Below are 15,798 nucleotides of genomic sequence, written 5' to 3' on the forward strand. Positions count from 1 at the left end.
TCAACAGTTTCCCGTGTGTATAAAATAATGGTCCACCACCCAAAGGACATCCAGCCAACTTGACACAACTGTGGGAAACATTGGAGTCAACATGGGCCAGCATCCCTGTCAAACACTTTCGACACCTTGTAGAGACCATGTCCCGATGAATTGAGGCTTTTCTGAGGGCAAAAGGGGGGGTGCAACTAGGGCTGTGGTGGTCATAAGATTATGTCAGCCGGTGATTGTCAAGGAAATAACATAAACACATTTAGCGTCTCCTGGCTTCCACTCGTAGCCTACAAGCCACTGACGCAGACCTTTAGAACATCTGCTTTTTAAAAAGTCTAATAAATCCATTTAATATAGCCTACAGCCATTCCCAAACATTTTATAGTCCCGTACCCCTTCAAACATTCAACCTCCAGCTGCGTAGCCCCTCTAACACCAGGGTCAGCGCACTCTCAAATGTTTTTTTTTTGCCTGCCACACACACACACTATACAATACATTTATTAAACATAAGAAGGTGTGTGAGTTTTTGTCACAACCCGGCTCGTGGGAAGTGACAAAGAGCTCTTATAGGACCAGGGCACAAATAATAACATAATAAAAATCAATAATTTTGCTCTTTATTTAGCCATCATACATATAAAACTTTATTTGTTCATCAAAAATTGTGAATAACTCACAACAGGTTAATGAGAAGGGTGTGCTTGAAAGGATGCACATAACTCTGCAATGTTGGGTTGTATTGGAGAGAGTCTCAGTCTTAAATCATTTTTCACACACAGTCTGTGCCTGTATTTAGTTTTCATGCTAGTGAGGGCCGAGAATCCACTCTCACATATGTACGTGGTTTCAAAGGACATCAATGTCTTAACAGCGAGATTTACCAAGACATGATACTCTGAGCGCAGCACAATCCAGAAATCTGGCAGTGGCTTCTGATTAAATTCAATTTTCACAGAACCGCATGTTGCAATTTCGATGAGGCTCTCTTGTTCAGATATCGCTAAGTGGACTGAAGGGAGGGCATGAAAGGGATAACAAATCCAGTTGTTTGTGTCATCCATTTCGGGAATGTACCAGCATAATTGCGCACCCAACTCACTCAGGTGCTTCGCTATATCACATTTGACATTGTCCGTAAGCTTCAGTTCATTTGAACACAAGAAATCATACAATGATGGAAAGACCTGTGTGTTGTCCTTGTTAATGCAGACAGAGAAGAGCTCCAACTTCTTAATCATAGCGTAAATTTTGTCCGCACATTGAATATAGTTGTGGAGAGTCCCTGTAATCCTAGATTCAGATCATTCAGGCGAGAAAAAACATCCCCCAGATAGGCCAGTCGTGTGAGAAACTTGTCATCATGCAAGCGGTCAGACAAGTGAAAATGATGGTCAGTAAAGAAAACTTTAAGCTCGTCTCTCAATTCCAAAAAACATGTCAGTACTTTGCCCCTTGTGAACCAGCACATGTATGTTGTAAAAGTGTTACATGGTCGCTGCCCATATCATTGCATAGTGCAGAAAATACACGAGAGTTCAGGGACCTTGCTTTAACAAAGTTAACCATTTTCACTGTCGTGTCCAAAATGTCTTTCAAGCTGTCAGACATTCCTTTGGCAGCAAGAGCCTCTCGGTGGATGCTGCAGTGCACCCAAGTGGCATAGGGAGCAACTGCTTGCATGCGCATTACCACTCCACTACGTCTCCCTGTCATGGCTTTTGCACCATCAGTACAGATACCAACACATCTTGACCACCAACGTCCATTTGATGTCACAAAGCTGTCCATTACTTATAAAATATCCTCTCCTGTTGTCCTTGTTTCCAGTTGTTTGCAGAAGAGGATGCCTTCCTTAATTGACGCCCCATAAACGTAACGGACATATACCAGGAGCTGTGCCAGGCCCACCATGTCTGTTTACTCATCCAGCTGTAACGCTTAGAATTCATTGGCTTGTATGCAAATTAGTAATTGTTTTAAAACATGTCCTGCCATGTCACTGATGCATCGTGAAACAGTGTTGTGTTTGATGAACTTATTGTCTGTATAGCTCTTTTGGGCCTTTTCCCCCAGCATTGTCCCATCCATATCCGCGGCAGCAGGAAGAATTAAGTCCTCCACAATAGTATGGGGCTTGCCTGTCCTAGCCACTCGGTAGCTCACCATATAAGAAGTTACTAGCCCCTTCTTATTAATGGTATCTGTTGATTTTATACGTCTTACTACTCGAAGTCGTCTTAATTCTCGCTCAAACACTCCTGTGGCTTATTTTTCAAATTGGCATGTTTTGTTTCTAAATCTCTGCACAAGAGAGAAGGTTTCATCGGATGTTAATTATTTGACCAGGCTACCTGTATTTGACATTGTGTTGTGATTTCGCTGAACACTAGATGGTTTAATTTTCTTTTTGGCAGTGAAACGAGGCTACTCAAGGGAGAAAAAAAATCTCACCCAAATGTTTAGCCCCGTTGGAAAATATAAATGGACTGTTTGAAAATGTGAAGACATTTTTGATTTCACAGAAGTGTGATTGACTTGGAGTTACATTGTGTTGTTTAAGTGTTCCCTTTATTTTTTTGAGCAGTGTAGATACTTTTGTACCTGTTTCCTCCAGCATCTTCACAAGGTCCTTTGCTGTTGTTTTAGGATTGATTTGCGCTTTTCGCACCAAAGTACGTTCATCTCTAGGAGACAGAACGCGTCTCCTTCCTGAGCGGTATTGTGGCTGCGTGGTCCCATGGTGTTTATACTTGCATACTATTGTTCGTACAGATGAATGTGGTACCTTCAGGCATTTGGAAATTGCTCCCAAGGATGAACCAGACTTGTGGAGGTCTCCAATTCTTTTCCTGAGGTCTTGGCTGATTTCTTTTGATTTTCCAATGATGTCAAGCAAAAAGGCACTGAGTTTGAAGGTAGGCCTTGAAATACATCCACAGGTCCAATTGACTCAAATTATGTCAATTAGCCAATCAGAAGCTTCTAAAGCCATGACGTAATTTTCTCGATTTTGCCAAGCTGTTTAAAGGCACATTCAACTTAGTGTATGTAAACTTCTGACCCACTGGAATTGTGATACAGTGAATTATAAGTGAAATAATCTGTGTGTAAACAATTGTTGGAAAAGTGACTTGTGTCATGCACAAAGTAGATGTCCTAACCGACTTGCCAAAACTATAGTTTGTTAACAAGAAATTTGTGGAGTGGTTGAAAACGAGTTTTAATGACTCCAACATAAGTGTATGTAAACTTCCGACTTCGACTGTACATGCTAAAATGGCCACTTAGTTGATGCAAGCTTTGACTGGAATCCAGTGGAGTGTGCGAAGGAGCCAGGTGACATGAGAGAACTTGGGAAGGTTGAAAACCAGGTGGGCTGAAGCATTCTGGATATGTTGCAGGGGTTTGATGGCACAACCTAAAACACAAAACCAAATCTACACTGGAGTTGCTCACCAAGACAACATTGAATGGCCTAGTAACAGTTTTGAATATTGTACAATCCAGCTGTGCAAAGCTCTTAGAGACTTACCCCCCAAAAGACTCACAGCTGTAATCGCCGCCAAAGGTGCTTCTATTAAATTTTGACTCAGGGGTGTGAATTCTTATGTTAAGGAGCTACGTGTTTCTGAATTTCATTTTCAATAAATTTGCAAAATCTTCTAAAAATGTGTTTTCACTTTAATCCATTTTGAATTCATGCTGTAACACAACAAAATGTGGAATAAGTCAAAGAGTATGAATACTTTCTGAAAGCACTGTATATCGACATCCTCGAGGACTTTCTTGTGGCCAACCTTCACTCTCCAGTCTCTCCCTTGTCAAGGATCTCCCTTCTCTCTCATTACTGACATCCACATAAGGAATTACCCTGTGACGAGCACAGACAAATAACACTGGAGTACAACTCCATGATAAAGCCAAATAATACTGGAGCACAACTCCATGATAAAGCCAAATAATACTGGAGCACAGCTCCATGATAAAGCCAAATAATACTGGAGCACAACTCCATGATAAAGCCAAATAATAGCTTGGTTTATTTGTCAAACTGGTCTGTGGGAATGTATGGCCCGTTATGATAAATTCATAATGATAAATTCTTAACTCATTGTGTTGAATCTTTCTCTTGCTATGTGTCTTTAAACCTGCTGTTTGTATTTCGCTTACAACATCTATGTCGAGGTGAATTGCTTTGAGGGGCGTCAAGGACCATCCACATACAACAGTATGTCAAAGCGGTTAAAATTGCTTACAAAAGTGCACTTAAAGTCCATAGGAATGCAGTTATAATTGTTGAGAGGTGAGGTATCTTAGCTACAGCAAAGACCCTGTTCTGGAATTGCTTTGCATGCCTTTACTCAGCCATGGATCAGGACAGAGTGGAGGATGATTGGGGTAACGGGTTGGAGTGAGCTGGTATTCTGTCATAACACTGCTTGTGCTCGGTTTATGCCATTGAGATAAGCTGTGACCCCATTAGCTTTCATTATGAAGACTGTTTCCAATCACATAGAGCCATTCAGCTTATAGTATGGAGCTTTGTCTCTGTCGTCATCAACAGCCAATCGGCTGCCTTACCTGTGATGTCATTCCACAAATGCCCAAATGTCCTGCTGTTTTTGTAAACTAATCCAAATGAGTGATTAGGATTTTTATTCGGATCCCCATTAGCTGTTTAAGAAGCAGCAGCTATTTTTCCTGGGGTCCACACAAAACGTAGAACATGAAAAATACAGAACACTAATGGACTGGGACAACAAGTGTGAAATCTGCTAAGTCATTCCACAAATGCCCAAATGTCCCTCTGTTTTTGTAAACTAGGCCTAATCTAAATGAGTGTGAAATCTGCAGTGATAGGTGTATGTATGGGCATACACCATATTAAAACATTTTGTAATTTCTATTCGTTTTCAAGAATATCCTTGTCCATATGAATTAAAGCACACCAATTTCTATTTTCAACTGAAATCAAATAAAAAAAAATTGTCACGAGCGCCAAATACAACAGGTGTACACCTTACAGTGAAATGCTTACTTACAGGCTCTAACCAAGAGTGCAAAAAAGGTATTAGGTGAACAATAGGTAAGTAAAGAAATAAAAACAACTGTAAAAAGACAGTGAAAAATAACAGTAGCGAGGCTACATACAGATACCGGTTAGTCGGGCTGATTGAGGTAGTATGTACATGTAGATATGGTTAAAGTGACTATGTATATATGATGAACAGAGAGTAGCAGTAGTGTAAAAGAGGGATTGGCGGGTGGCGGGTGGCAGGACACAATGCAGATAGCCCAGTTAGCCAATGTGCTGGGGCACTGGTTGGTCGGGCCAATTGAGGTAGTATGTACATGAATGTGTAGTTAAAGTGACTATGCATATATGATAAATAGAGAGTAGCAGCAGCATAAAGAGGGGTTGGGGGGGGCACACAATGCAAATAGTCTGGGTAGCCATTTGATTACCTGTTCAGGAGTCTTATGGCTTGGGGGTAAAAACTGTTGAGAAGTCGTTTTGTCCTAGACTTGACACTCCGGTACCGCTTGCCATGCGGTAGTAGAGAGAACAGTCTTTGACTGGGGTGGCTGGGGTCTTTGACAATTTAGGGCCTTCCTCTGACACCGCCTGGTGTAGAGGTCCTGGATGGCAAGCAGCTTAGCCCCAGTAATGTACTGGGCTGCACACACTACCCTAAGTGCCTTGTGGTCGGAGGCCGAGCAATTGCCGTACCAGGCAGTGATGCAACCAGTCAGGATGCTCTCGATGTTGCAGCTGTAGAACCTTTTGAGGATTTGGGGACCCATGCCAAATCCTTTCAGTTTCCTGAGGGGGAATAGACTTTGTTGTGCCCTCTTCACGGCTGTCTTGGTGTGTTTGGAACATTCTAGTTTGTTGGTGATGTGGACACCAAGGAACTTGAAGCTCTCAACCTGCTCCACTACAGCCCCATCGATGAGAATGGGGGTGTGCTTTGTCCTCCTTTTCCTGTAGTCCACAATCATCTCCTTAGTCTTGGTTACGTTGAGGGATAGGTTGTTATTCTGGCACCACCCGGCAAGGTCTCTGACATCCTCCCTATTGGCTGTCTCGTTGTTGTCGGTGATCAGGCCTACCACTGTTGTGTCATCTGCAAACTTAATGATGGTGTTGGAGTCTTGCCTGGCCATGCAGGGAACAGGGAGTACAGGAGGGGACTGAGCACGCACCTCTGGGGGGCTCCAGTGTTGAGGATCAGCGTGGCAGATGTGTTGTTACCTACCCTCACCACCTGGGGGCGGCCCGTCAGGAAGTCCAGGCAGAGGGGGGTGTTTAGTCCCAGGATCCTTAGCTTAGTGATGAGCTTTGAGGGTACTATGGTGTTGAACGCTGAGCTGTAGTCAATGAATAGCATAGGTGTTCCTTTTGTCCAGGTGGGAAAGGGCAGTGTGGAGTGCAATAGAGATTGCATCATCTGTGGATCTGTTGTTTGCAGTGGAAACCATGATATGGCTATGCCCATTATATAACAGACCTCTGTTCAAATGCATGTGTATTTGATTATGTGTTATTTAAATACTTATTTTATGCGTATTTGAGTATTTTCAAATAATGTGGCCCGAATCAATGACTTCTATTTCAATATTTAACTACTTCTGTTTTCAAGTAACAAATATCCAAGTGTCTTTGAAAGTGAAATACCCTAAATAGTGTTTTAAACCATGCCTGTTATATAATCATTAGATAAATGGATTGTCATTTTTCTCTTGTGGAGAATAATGACAACACAATAACCAAACGATATACATTGTCTTCAGAAAGTATTCACACCCCTTGACTTTTTCCACATTTTGTTTTTTTATAGCCTGAATTTAAAATTGATACAATTTAGATTTTGTGCCACTGCCCTACACACTGGCCCCATAATGTCAAAGTGTAATCATGTTTTTCAAAATTTTTACAAATTCATAAAAAATTAAAATCTGAAATGTCTTGAGTCAATAAGTATTCAAACACTTTGTTATGGCAAGTATAAGTTCAGGAGTAAAAATGTGCTTAAATACAGCATTACTGCAAAAATGGAAGAGGCAAGTATTAGGGGGAGGAAGTAAGGAACTTGCCTGTCGCTCTGCATTAAAGACCAAATTGACTAAAGAAAATTGTGACAAATAAAAAGGTATACCAGTTTCATTTAAGGACAAAACATTTACAGCTGTGCCATATATATTGCAAAATATATGGGAAGAAATGTTTGATGTTCCGATTCCAAGGCACATGGTTTATGAGCTAATACACTAAACAACACTGGATTCAAAACTTACAGTTTTTCAATTTAAATTATTATACAAAATTATTGCAACCAATAGAATGTTGTATATATGGGGGATACAACCATCCCAGCTCTGCAGATTTTGTTGCAAAGATACAGAATCATTAGATCATTTGTTTTGATACTGTCCATATGTACAGTGCCTTCGGGAAGTATTCAGACCCCTTGACTGTTTCCACATTACGTTACATTACAGCCTTTAAAAAAAATTATTTAATTTTTTTCCCCCTCAATAATCTGCACACAATACCCCATAATGACAAAGCAAAAACAGGGTTTTAGACATTTATGACATTTACATAAGTATTCAGACCCTTTACTCAGTACTTTGTTGAAGCACCTTTGGCAGCGATGACAGCATCGAGTCTTCTTGGGCATGACAATACAATCTTGGCACACCTGTATTTGGGGAGTTTTTCCCATTCCTCTCTGCGGATCCTCTCAAGCTCTGCCAGGTTGGATGGGGAGCGTTTCTGCACAGCTATTTTCAGGTCTCTCCAGAGATGTTAGATCGGGTTCAAGTCCGTGCTCTGGCTGGGCCACACAAAGACATTCAGAGACTAGTCCTTGGCTGTGTGCTTAGGATCGTTGTCCTGTTGGAAGGTGAACCTTTGCCCCAGTCTGAGGTCCCGAGCGCTCTGGAGCAGGTTTTCATCAAGGATCTCTGTACTTTGCTCTGTTCATCTTTCCGTCGACTCTAAACACACAGCCAAGACAACACAGGTGTGGCTTCGGGGCAAGTCTCTGCATATCCTTGAGTGGCCCAGCCAGAGCCCAGACGTAAACCCGATCGAACATCTCTGGAGAGACCTGAAAATAGCTGTGCAGCAACGCTCCCCATCCAACCTGGCATAGCTTGAGAGGATCTGCAGAGAAGAAAGAGAGAAACTCCCCAAATACAGGTATGGCACGATTGTAGCATCATACCCAAGAAGACTCGAGACTGTAATCACTGTCAAAGGTGCTTCAACAAAGTACTGAGTAAAGGGTGTGAATACTTACAGTATGTAAATGTTATATTTCAGTTTTTATATTATATTTTTTGCTAAAATGTCTAAAAATCTGTTTTTGCTTTGTCATCTAGCAGTAGTCTGTGTAGATTGATGAGGGAAAAAAACGGTTTAATAATTTTAGAATAAGGCTGTAATGTAACAAAATGTGAAAAAAAGTCAAGGGGTCTGAATACTTTTCGAATGCACTGTACACTGGAGTGTCTTACCAAGGCAACATGGGATGTTCCTGAGTGGCCTATTTACAGTTTTGATTTAAAGGTGATTCAAACATGTATTGACTCAGGGGTGTGAATACTTATGTAAATGAGATATTTCTGTATTTCATTTTCAAGAAATTTGCTAACATTTCTAAAAACATGTTTTCAATTTATCGTTATTGGGTATTGTGCGTAGATGGGTGAGATACATTTTTTTTAATCCACTTTGCATTCAGGCTGTAGTACAACAATGTGGAATACGTCAAGGGGTATGAATACTTTCTGAAGGCACTGTATGGTATTACCATAACAAAGGAACAGGCATTTTTACATGAGTTTGTTTTGACGTTATCTACTTGTCGTAGCATCACAAAATGGAGCCAAGGAGAGGGAGGCTGATGAGAGCCACAGCTCATATGCACTGGGCCACCCACATGGCAAATCTAGATTAAAAGTGGATAAACCGACAGAGAGAGAGAGAGATTTAGTTAGAGAGGGTGTGTATGTGTGAGTGAGAGAGAACCAGAGAGAGAGGGAGATAGAAATAGAGATCGAGAGATATAGCGATAGAGGGGGGAGAGACAGATAGCTCAACTTGATTAAGTTTGAAAGGGCAAGCTTTAGTGAAACAGTGTCCGCAGAGTACGCAGATTGGAGAGGTGGTATGTATATGTGTGCGAGCCTGTGCGTAAATGTGTGTGTGTTCTGGATTGGGTAGATAAAGCTTGAGAGAGATGTGGGCGGTCCGCCAGCTAGCTGTAACAGGGGGCAGATGGTCCATTGGTGTACAGCTGGGGATAACAGGGGGCAGATGGGTCATTGGTGTACAGCTGGGGATAACAGGGGGCAGATGGTCCATTGGTGTACAGCTGGGGATAACAGGGGGCGGGTGTACAGCTGGGGATAACAGGGGCAGATGGGCCCTGGGTGTACAGCTGGGGGTAACAGGGGGCAGATGGGCCATGGGTGTACAGCTTGGGGTAACAGGGAGCAGATGGGCCATGGGTGTACAGCTGGGGATAACAGGGGGCAGATGGGCCCTGGGTGTACAGCTGGGGGTAACAGGGGGCAGATGGGCCATGGGTGTACAGCTGGGGGTAACAGGGAGCAGATGGGCCATGGGTGTACAGCTGGGGATAACAGGTGGCAGATGGGCCCTGGTTGTACAGCTGGGGATAACAGGGGGCAGATGGGCCATGGGTGTACAGCTGGGGATAACAGGGGGCAGATGGGCCCTGGGTGTACAGCTGGGGATAACAGGGGGCAGATGGGCCATGGGTGTACAGCTGGGGATAACAGGGGGCAGATGGGCCATGGGTGTACAGCTAGGGATAACAGGGGGCAGATGGGCCATGGGTGTACAGCTAGGGATAACAGGGGGCAGATGGGCCCTGGGTGTACAGCTTGGGATAACAAGGGGCAGATGGGCCCTGGGTGTACAGCTGGGGATAACAGGGGGCAGATGGGCCATGGGTGTACAGCTGGGGATAACAGGGGGCAGATGGCCCTGGGTGTACAGCTGGGGATAACAGGGGGCAGATGGGTCCTGGGTGTACAGCTGGGGATAACAGGGGGCAGATGGCCCTGGGTGTACAGCTGGGGATAACAGGGGGCAGATGGGCCCTGGGTGTACAGCTGGGGATAACAGGGGGCAGATGGGCCCTGGGTGTGCAGCTGGGGCTAACAGGGGGCAGATGGGCCCTGGGTGTACAGCTGGGGATAACAGGGGGCAGATGGGCCATGGGTGTGCAGCTGGGTATAACAGGGGCAGATGGGCCCTGGGTGTACAGCTGGGGATAACAGGGGACAGATGGGCCATGGGTGTACAGCTGGGGATAACAGGGGGCAGATGGGCCATGGGTGTACAGCTGGGGATAACAGGGGGCAGATGGGCCCTGGGTGTACAGCTGGGGATAACAGGGGGCAGATGGGCCATGGGTGTACAGCTGGGGGTAACAGGGAGCAGATGGCCCTGGGTGTACAGCTGGGGGTAACAGGGCAGATGGGCCATGGGTGTACAGCTGTGTGCTCGCTCCACCAGCCCCAGGGAGAAGTCTGCCAAAGGCCTATGAAATCGCTCCCCAACAGACTTTCCATGCAAAGTATCTCCTCAACTAATTGATCCTCTTACTTTGGCTACAGTTATACGTAGTCGTGTCTTTGAAGATTGCAGGCAATATGTTCTTAGCTATAGGAAGGATGGTCTTTTTGACTCTCTTACAATTCCTGTTTAGTTGAAAATGAATAGTCAGTGGCAAATATTTATGCATTGTTATCTGTAGATCACTAATGGTGACAAGGCTTCAGACTAGGCACGTATTAGAGCCATCATGTTCCCTGATTGGACCATTCATGTATTAGAGCCATCATGTTCCCTGATGGGATCATTCTGTGTTGACATTGATCGCCTGGGTAGTGGTCAGTAGGTAAAAAAACGGAAATTTGAAGGTAATACCTGAACTTGTCCAACTGGAACAAGTTTTTCATTGCAGACCATTTTCCTACAGTGTGCCATGCTGAACACTACCCTGGTGAGTGAAGTGACCTTCTCTATGCATGTGTAAGTAATGTCTTGGCATGGTGCGGTTCAACATACATGACTTGTCTGGCATCAAGAAACCAGTATGAGTCATAACAGCCTTCCCAGTGGCTCAGTTGGTAGAGCATGGTGTTTGCAACGCCAGCATGGTGTGTGACAACGCCAGGGTTGTGGGTTTGATTCCCACTGGGGGCCAGTACAAAACCCCCCAAAAAATGCATGAAATGAAATGTATGCATTCACTACTGTAAGTCGCTCTGGATAAGAGCGTCTGCTAAATGACTAAAATGTAAATAATCCCCTTTCATTTCATGCCTCCAAACTCTAGTGGCATATTAATGTTGACATGGCTCAATACCAGAGTACATTTTCTATTGACACGGAAAACAGCAAGATACATGAAACACTAGCAAGTATGTTATTAGGCATTCTGTCAACTGAGACATTCTACAACATGTCACTACTCTGTTGAACATTTTTTGATGAGTCATACAGTCCATTGATTTAGGTAAGTCCAGTGGGGATTTGTATGTAAACAGACGTTGTTCTATAGATTTTCTGTACATTTTACTATGTCAATCTATGTGTTAGATAAAATGAAAAGATAAGTATTTTCTGCTTGGTGTCAGTCAGAGAAAAGAGAAAAGCTCTCGTTATTGACTCTGGACCTATTACAGTACCCTGCCAGTAGCTGGAATAAAAAGGAGTCATTCTCCACACAGAGGGTGGAATCAAATATTTATATGGTCTTCAACAGCTGGTGAATTGCCATACACTACTGTAAATTGAAGCCTTTTATTTCGCCATAATGGCCCAATACCATCATTGGCCATAAAATACCAATGATTCACTAGTAAATAAATTGGTAGTGTTGCGCTGCAAAGTACCTTCTTTAAGGGCATAATGGTACATAACGTTTTCAATTGCCATTTTTCACGCTCTTGCTGCTTCTTTTAACCTTTAAAGACATCCCTTTTATGGAGATACAGACATTACCTCTTAGCCTTTCACTGTCAAACACTCTGCATATGTTATGTACTTCAGTGACTTGGCAGTAACTCATGAATATGAAATGTAACAGAAAAGCCAAATAGTCACTGCACTTTATGATAAAATAAACAGATTCCCAATAGTATCCTATTATTCTCAATAGCCACCTCAGCTAAGTGCTTCATACAGAAAAAATGCATCATCTTTCTATGCATTTATAAGCCTTCGACATGAATACCTTCAATATTTGTAGCAGCGGCTGAGATTCCACTCATAAAAGTGAAATTGCTCTTGGTGTAATTACTCTGTTGGCGAATGTTGATCTTGTTAACTTGATGCAAGTGTGACTGTGTGATATCTTACAGCTTTATGTCTTTCTGTTTGTTGTTGTTTCAGCAGGATGGGATCCCAGGGAGTTTGCAGATAAAGGGTATGTCTCCCTTTTTTTCTTCTTCTGTGTCACAGTGCTTGGGCTTTTACTTTCATGAATATTATTGTTGAGTCGACTATGAAACTGTTATTGGAGAGTTGTGTAAAACGGTTGACGAAACTAAACAGGTAGATAACATATATTTCCACTGAATGAACTCAGTGCTAAGTGGGGCTAAGGGCCCTTCATAAGCTAATTGTTATAAGATAGTTATACGATGGATCATTTAGCTATTTGATTTTGAATTTTAGGACCCCTTTAGGTATAAGTCAAAAGTTTGGACACACCTTCTCATTCAAGGGTTTTTCTTTATTTTTACTATTTTATACATTGTAGAATAATAGTGAAGACATCAAAACTATGAAATAACACATATGGAATCATGTAGTAACCAGTGTTAAACAATTTAAAATGTATTTTATATTTGAGATTCTTCAAAGTAGCCACCCTTTGCCTTGATGACAGCTTTGCAAACTTTTGGCATTCTCTCAACCAGCATCACCTGGAATGCTTTTCCAACTGTCTTGAAGGAGTTCCCACATATGCTGAGCACTTGTTGGCTGCTTTACTTTCACACTGCGGTCCAACTCATCCCAAACCATCTCAATTGAGTTGAGGTCAGGTGATTGTGGAGGCCAGGTCATCTAATGCAGCACTCCATCACTCTCCTTCTTGGTCAAATAGCCCTACACAGCCTGGAGTTGTGTTGGGTCATTGTCCTGTTGAAAAACAAATAATAATCCCACTCAGCGCAAACCAGATGGGATGGCGTAACACTGCAGAATGCTGTGGTAGCATGGAAATCCACTAGTCATTCTAAAAGGGTTCTATTTTTGTGCATGTACAGGTAGAACATGAGTCAAACTGCTGAACATGACTGAAATTAATCTACTCCCACTGCATTGCATGAAAGAGACTAGCCTCTCTGCCGTCAAAGAGATTAGCCATTCTGTCATCAAAAAGACTAGCCTCTTTGCCATCAAAGAGACTAGCCTCTCTGCCATCAAAAAGACTAGCCTCTCTGCCATCAAAGGAACTAGCCTCTCTGCCATCAAAGTGGATGTCTGTCATTCACTGCAGTGTTGACCCCTCTCATCTCTTTGAGGAGGGAAGGTGTGAAGAGAAAGCCAGAGGGTTTGATTCTCAGGGAATGAGTTTCTTTCATATCCCGCTAGGGATCTTCAGAAAAATGGTAGAATATTATGAGCAAACCAAATAAAGGATTGCCATCACAGATAATTATATACATGATTCATTATTTGATGGGCTATTTAATCTTCTGTCTTGTAATGATACTTGGTAACACTTTAGGCTACTGGTATAAGGCTTTGCTACTTGTTGTTAACATTTATGACTTCTTCTGATGTAGCACAGCAGGGCTTACATCGTCAACCCAGTCAAAATGGCTGTTATTTAATCAGGAACATTAGACAATCCTGAGGTCTTATAAACGTGTAATAGCTACTTCTGAAAAGTGTCACCAATACTTTCAATGTTATTATACAGACTCATACATCTCAAGCCCACTGTTTTTGCTACATTACTTATTATGCTTTGCTGGAAATATATCTCCTGTGCACACCCTTAACCTGGCACCTAACCGCCCACAGAATTACCCTGGAACCTAACCGCCCACAACATTACCCTGGCACCTAACTGCCCACACCATTACCCTGGAACCTAACCGCCCACAACATTACCCTGGCACCTAACTGCCCACACCATTACCCTGGAACCTAACCGCCCACACCATTACCCTGGAACCTAACCGCCCACACCATTACCCTGGCACCTAACTGCCCACACCATTACCCTGGAACCTAACTGCCCACAACATTACCCTGGCACCTAACTGCCCACACCATTACCCTGGAACCTAACCGCCCACACCATTACCCTGGAACCTAACCGCCCACACCATTACCCTGGCACCTAACCACCCACACCATTACCCTGGAACCTAACCGCCCACACCATTACCCTGGAACCTAACCGCCCACACCATTACCCTGGCACCTAACTGCCCACACCATTACCCTGGAACCTAACTGCCCACACCATTACCCTGGCACCTAACTGCCCACACCATGACCCTGGAACCTAACCGCCCACACCATTACCCTGGAACCTAACCGCCCACACCATTACCCTGGCACCTAACTGCCCACACCATTACCCTGGAACCTAACCGCCCACACCATTACCCTGGCACCTAACCACCCACACCATTACCCTGGCACCTAACCAGTGACACCAATTACCCTGGCACCTAACTGCCCACACCATTACCCTGGCACCTAACTGCTGACACCAATTACCCTGGCAGCTAGCCGCTGACACCATTACCCTGGCACCTAACAACCAACACCATTACCCTGGCACCTAACCGCCCACCAATATGGCATGAGGCAATTCAGAATGCAATAATGCGCCATGACAAATGTCTGAGTGCACTCCCATGTCCTGACAAATGTATCTCGTATGTCACTATGTCACCTTTGTAATGTGGAGACCATTCAACATGCACGCACGCACGCACGCACACACACACACACACATATATATAAATATATATACACACACACACACACACACACACACACACACACACACACACACACACACACACACACACACACACACAGAGAGAGAGAGAGACAGACAGTTACACACACAAACAAACCTCAGCTAAAACACAAAAGTCAATGTCAGGAGGTAGAAAGTTGATGTGGTGACCAAGATGTCTGCCACTAAGCATTATGAAGGGTTGGTAATGGATGTCTCACTGCCATTTTTTCTCTCCACCTCTGGAAGGTCAAAGCTGTAATTGTAGAGGGAGCATTATCATAAAGGGCGGCCCCCAGCTGTCGGCTGAGATTCCGTTTAATCCACACCTCTCTGGAAGCAGGGAGAGGAGACTAGTATCAGACTGTGGCTTGTTTTCAGCAAACTCATTTCATGCCATGTAACAAGACAGCGTAAGTAAAAGAGATTCATAAATAATGAAACTATTGTAGCTTTCTCTTTAGAGAAGGGGTTGGGGGGGGGGGGTTACACCCTGTGGCTGCAAGGACAAGTTGTATTAATGGTTTATTGAAGTTATGAACACCTTACGTTTTACTTACTGCTATAGATAGTTGATTTCATTGGGCTATTAGAATATATTTTTGGTCAAATGTGTAGTCAAATCTCAAGGAATTAACCAAATGTGATGGTGACCTTATATGCCCTAGCTGCAGAATATTTTGAGACTCAATTCAATCCTCAGATCAGTAAGTTAACAGAAATTGGACAGACATAACATTACATTTACATTTACATTTAAGTC

The 15,798-nt window shown here is 43.4% G+C and overlaps 1 protein-coding gene across 4 annotated transcripts in view; it reads left to right on the forward strand.

Annotated features, from left to right (window-relative positions):
* The window catches only part of LOC115170560 (follistatin-related protein 5-like), a 197,991-nt gene that overhangs the window by 26,857 nt on the left and 155,336 nt on the right, over positions 1 to 15,798 (forward strand). For 2 of the 4 annotated variants that reach the window (XM_029726820.1, XM_029726837.1), the window contains exon 3: positions 12,437 to 12,470. In XM_029726820.1, coding sequence (XP_029582680.1) covers positions 12,437 to 12,470 — 34 coding nt within the window. The remainder of the gene's footprint in view (positions 1 to 12,436; positions 12,471 to 15,798) is intronic. The other 2 variants (XM_029726829.1, XM_029726845.1) reach the window with 1 other exon arrangement.

Source organism: Salmo trutta, chromosome 3 (genome assembly GCF_901001165.1).
Source record: "Salmo trutta chromosome 3, fSalTru1.1, whole genome shotgun sequence".
Lineage (NCBI taxonomy): Eukaryota > Metazoa > Chordata > Actinopteri > Salmoniformes > Salmonidae > Salmo > Salmo trutta.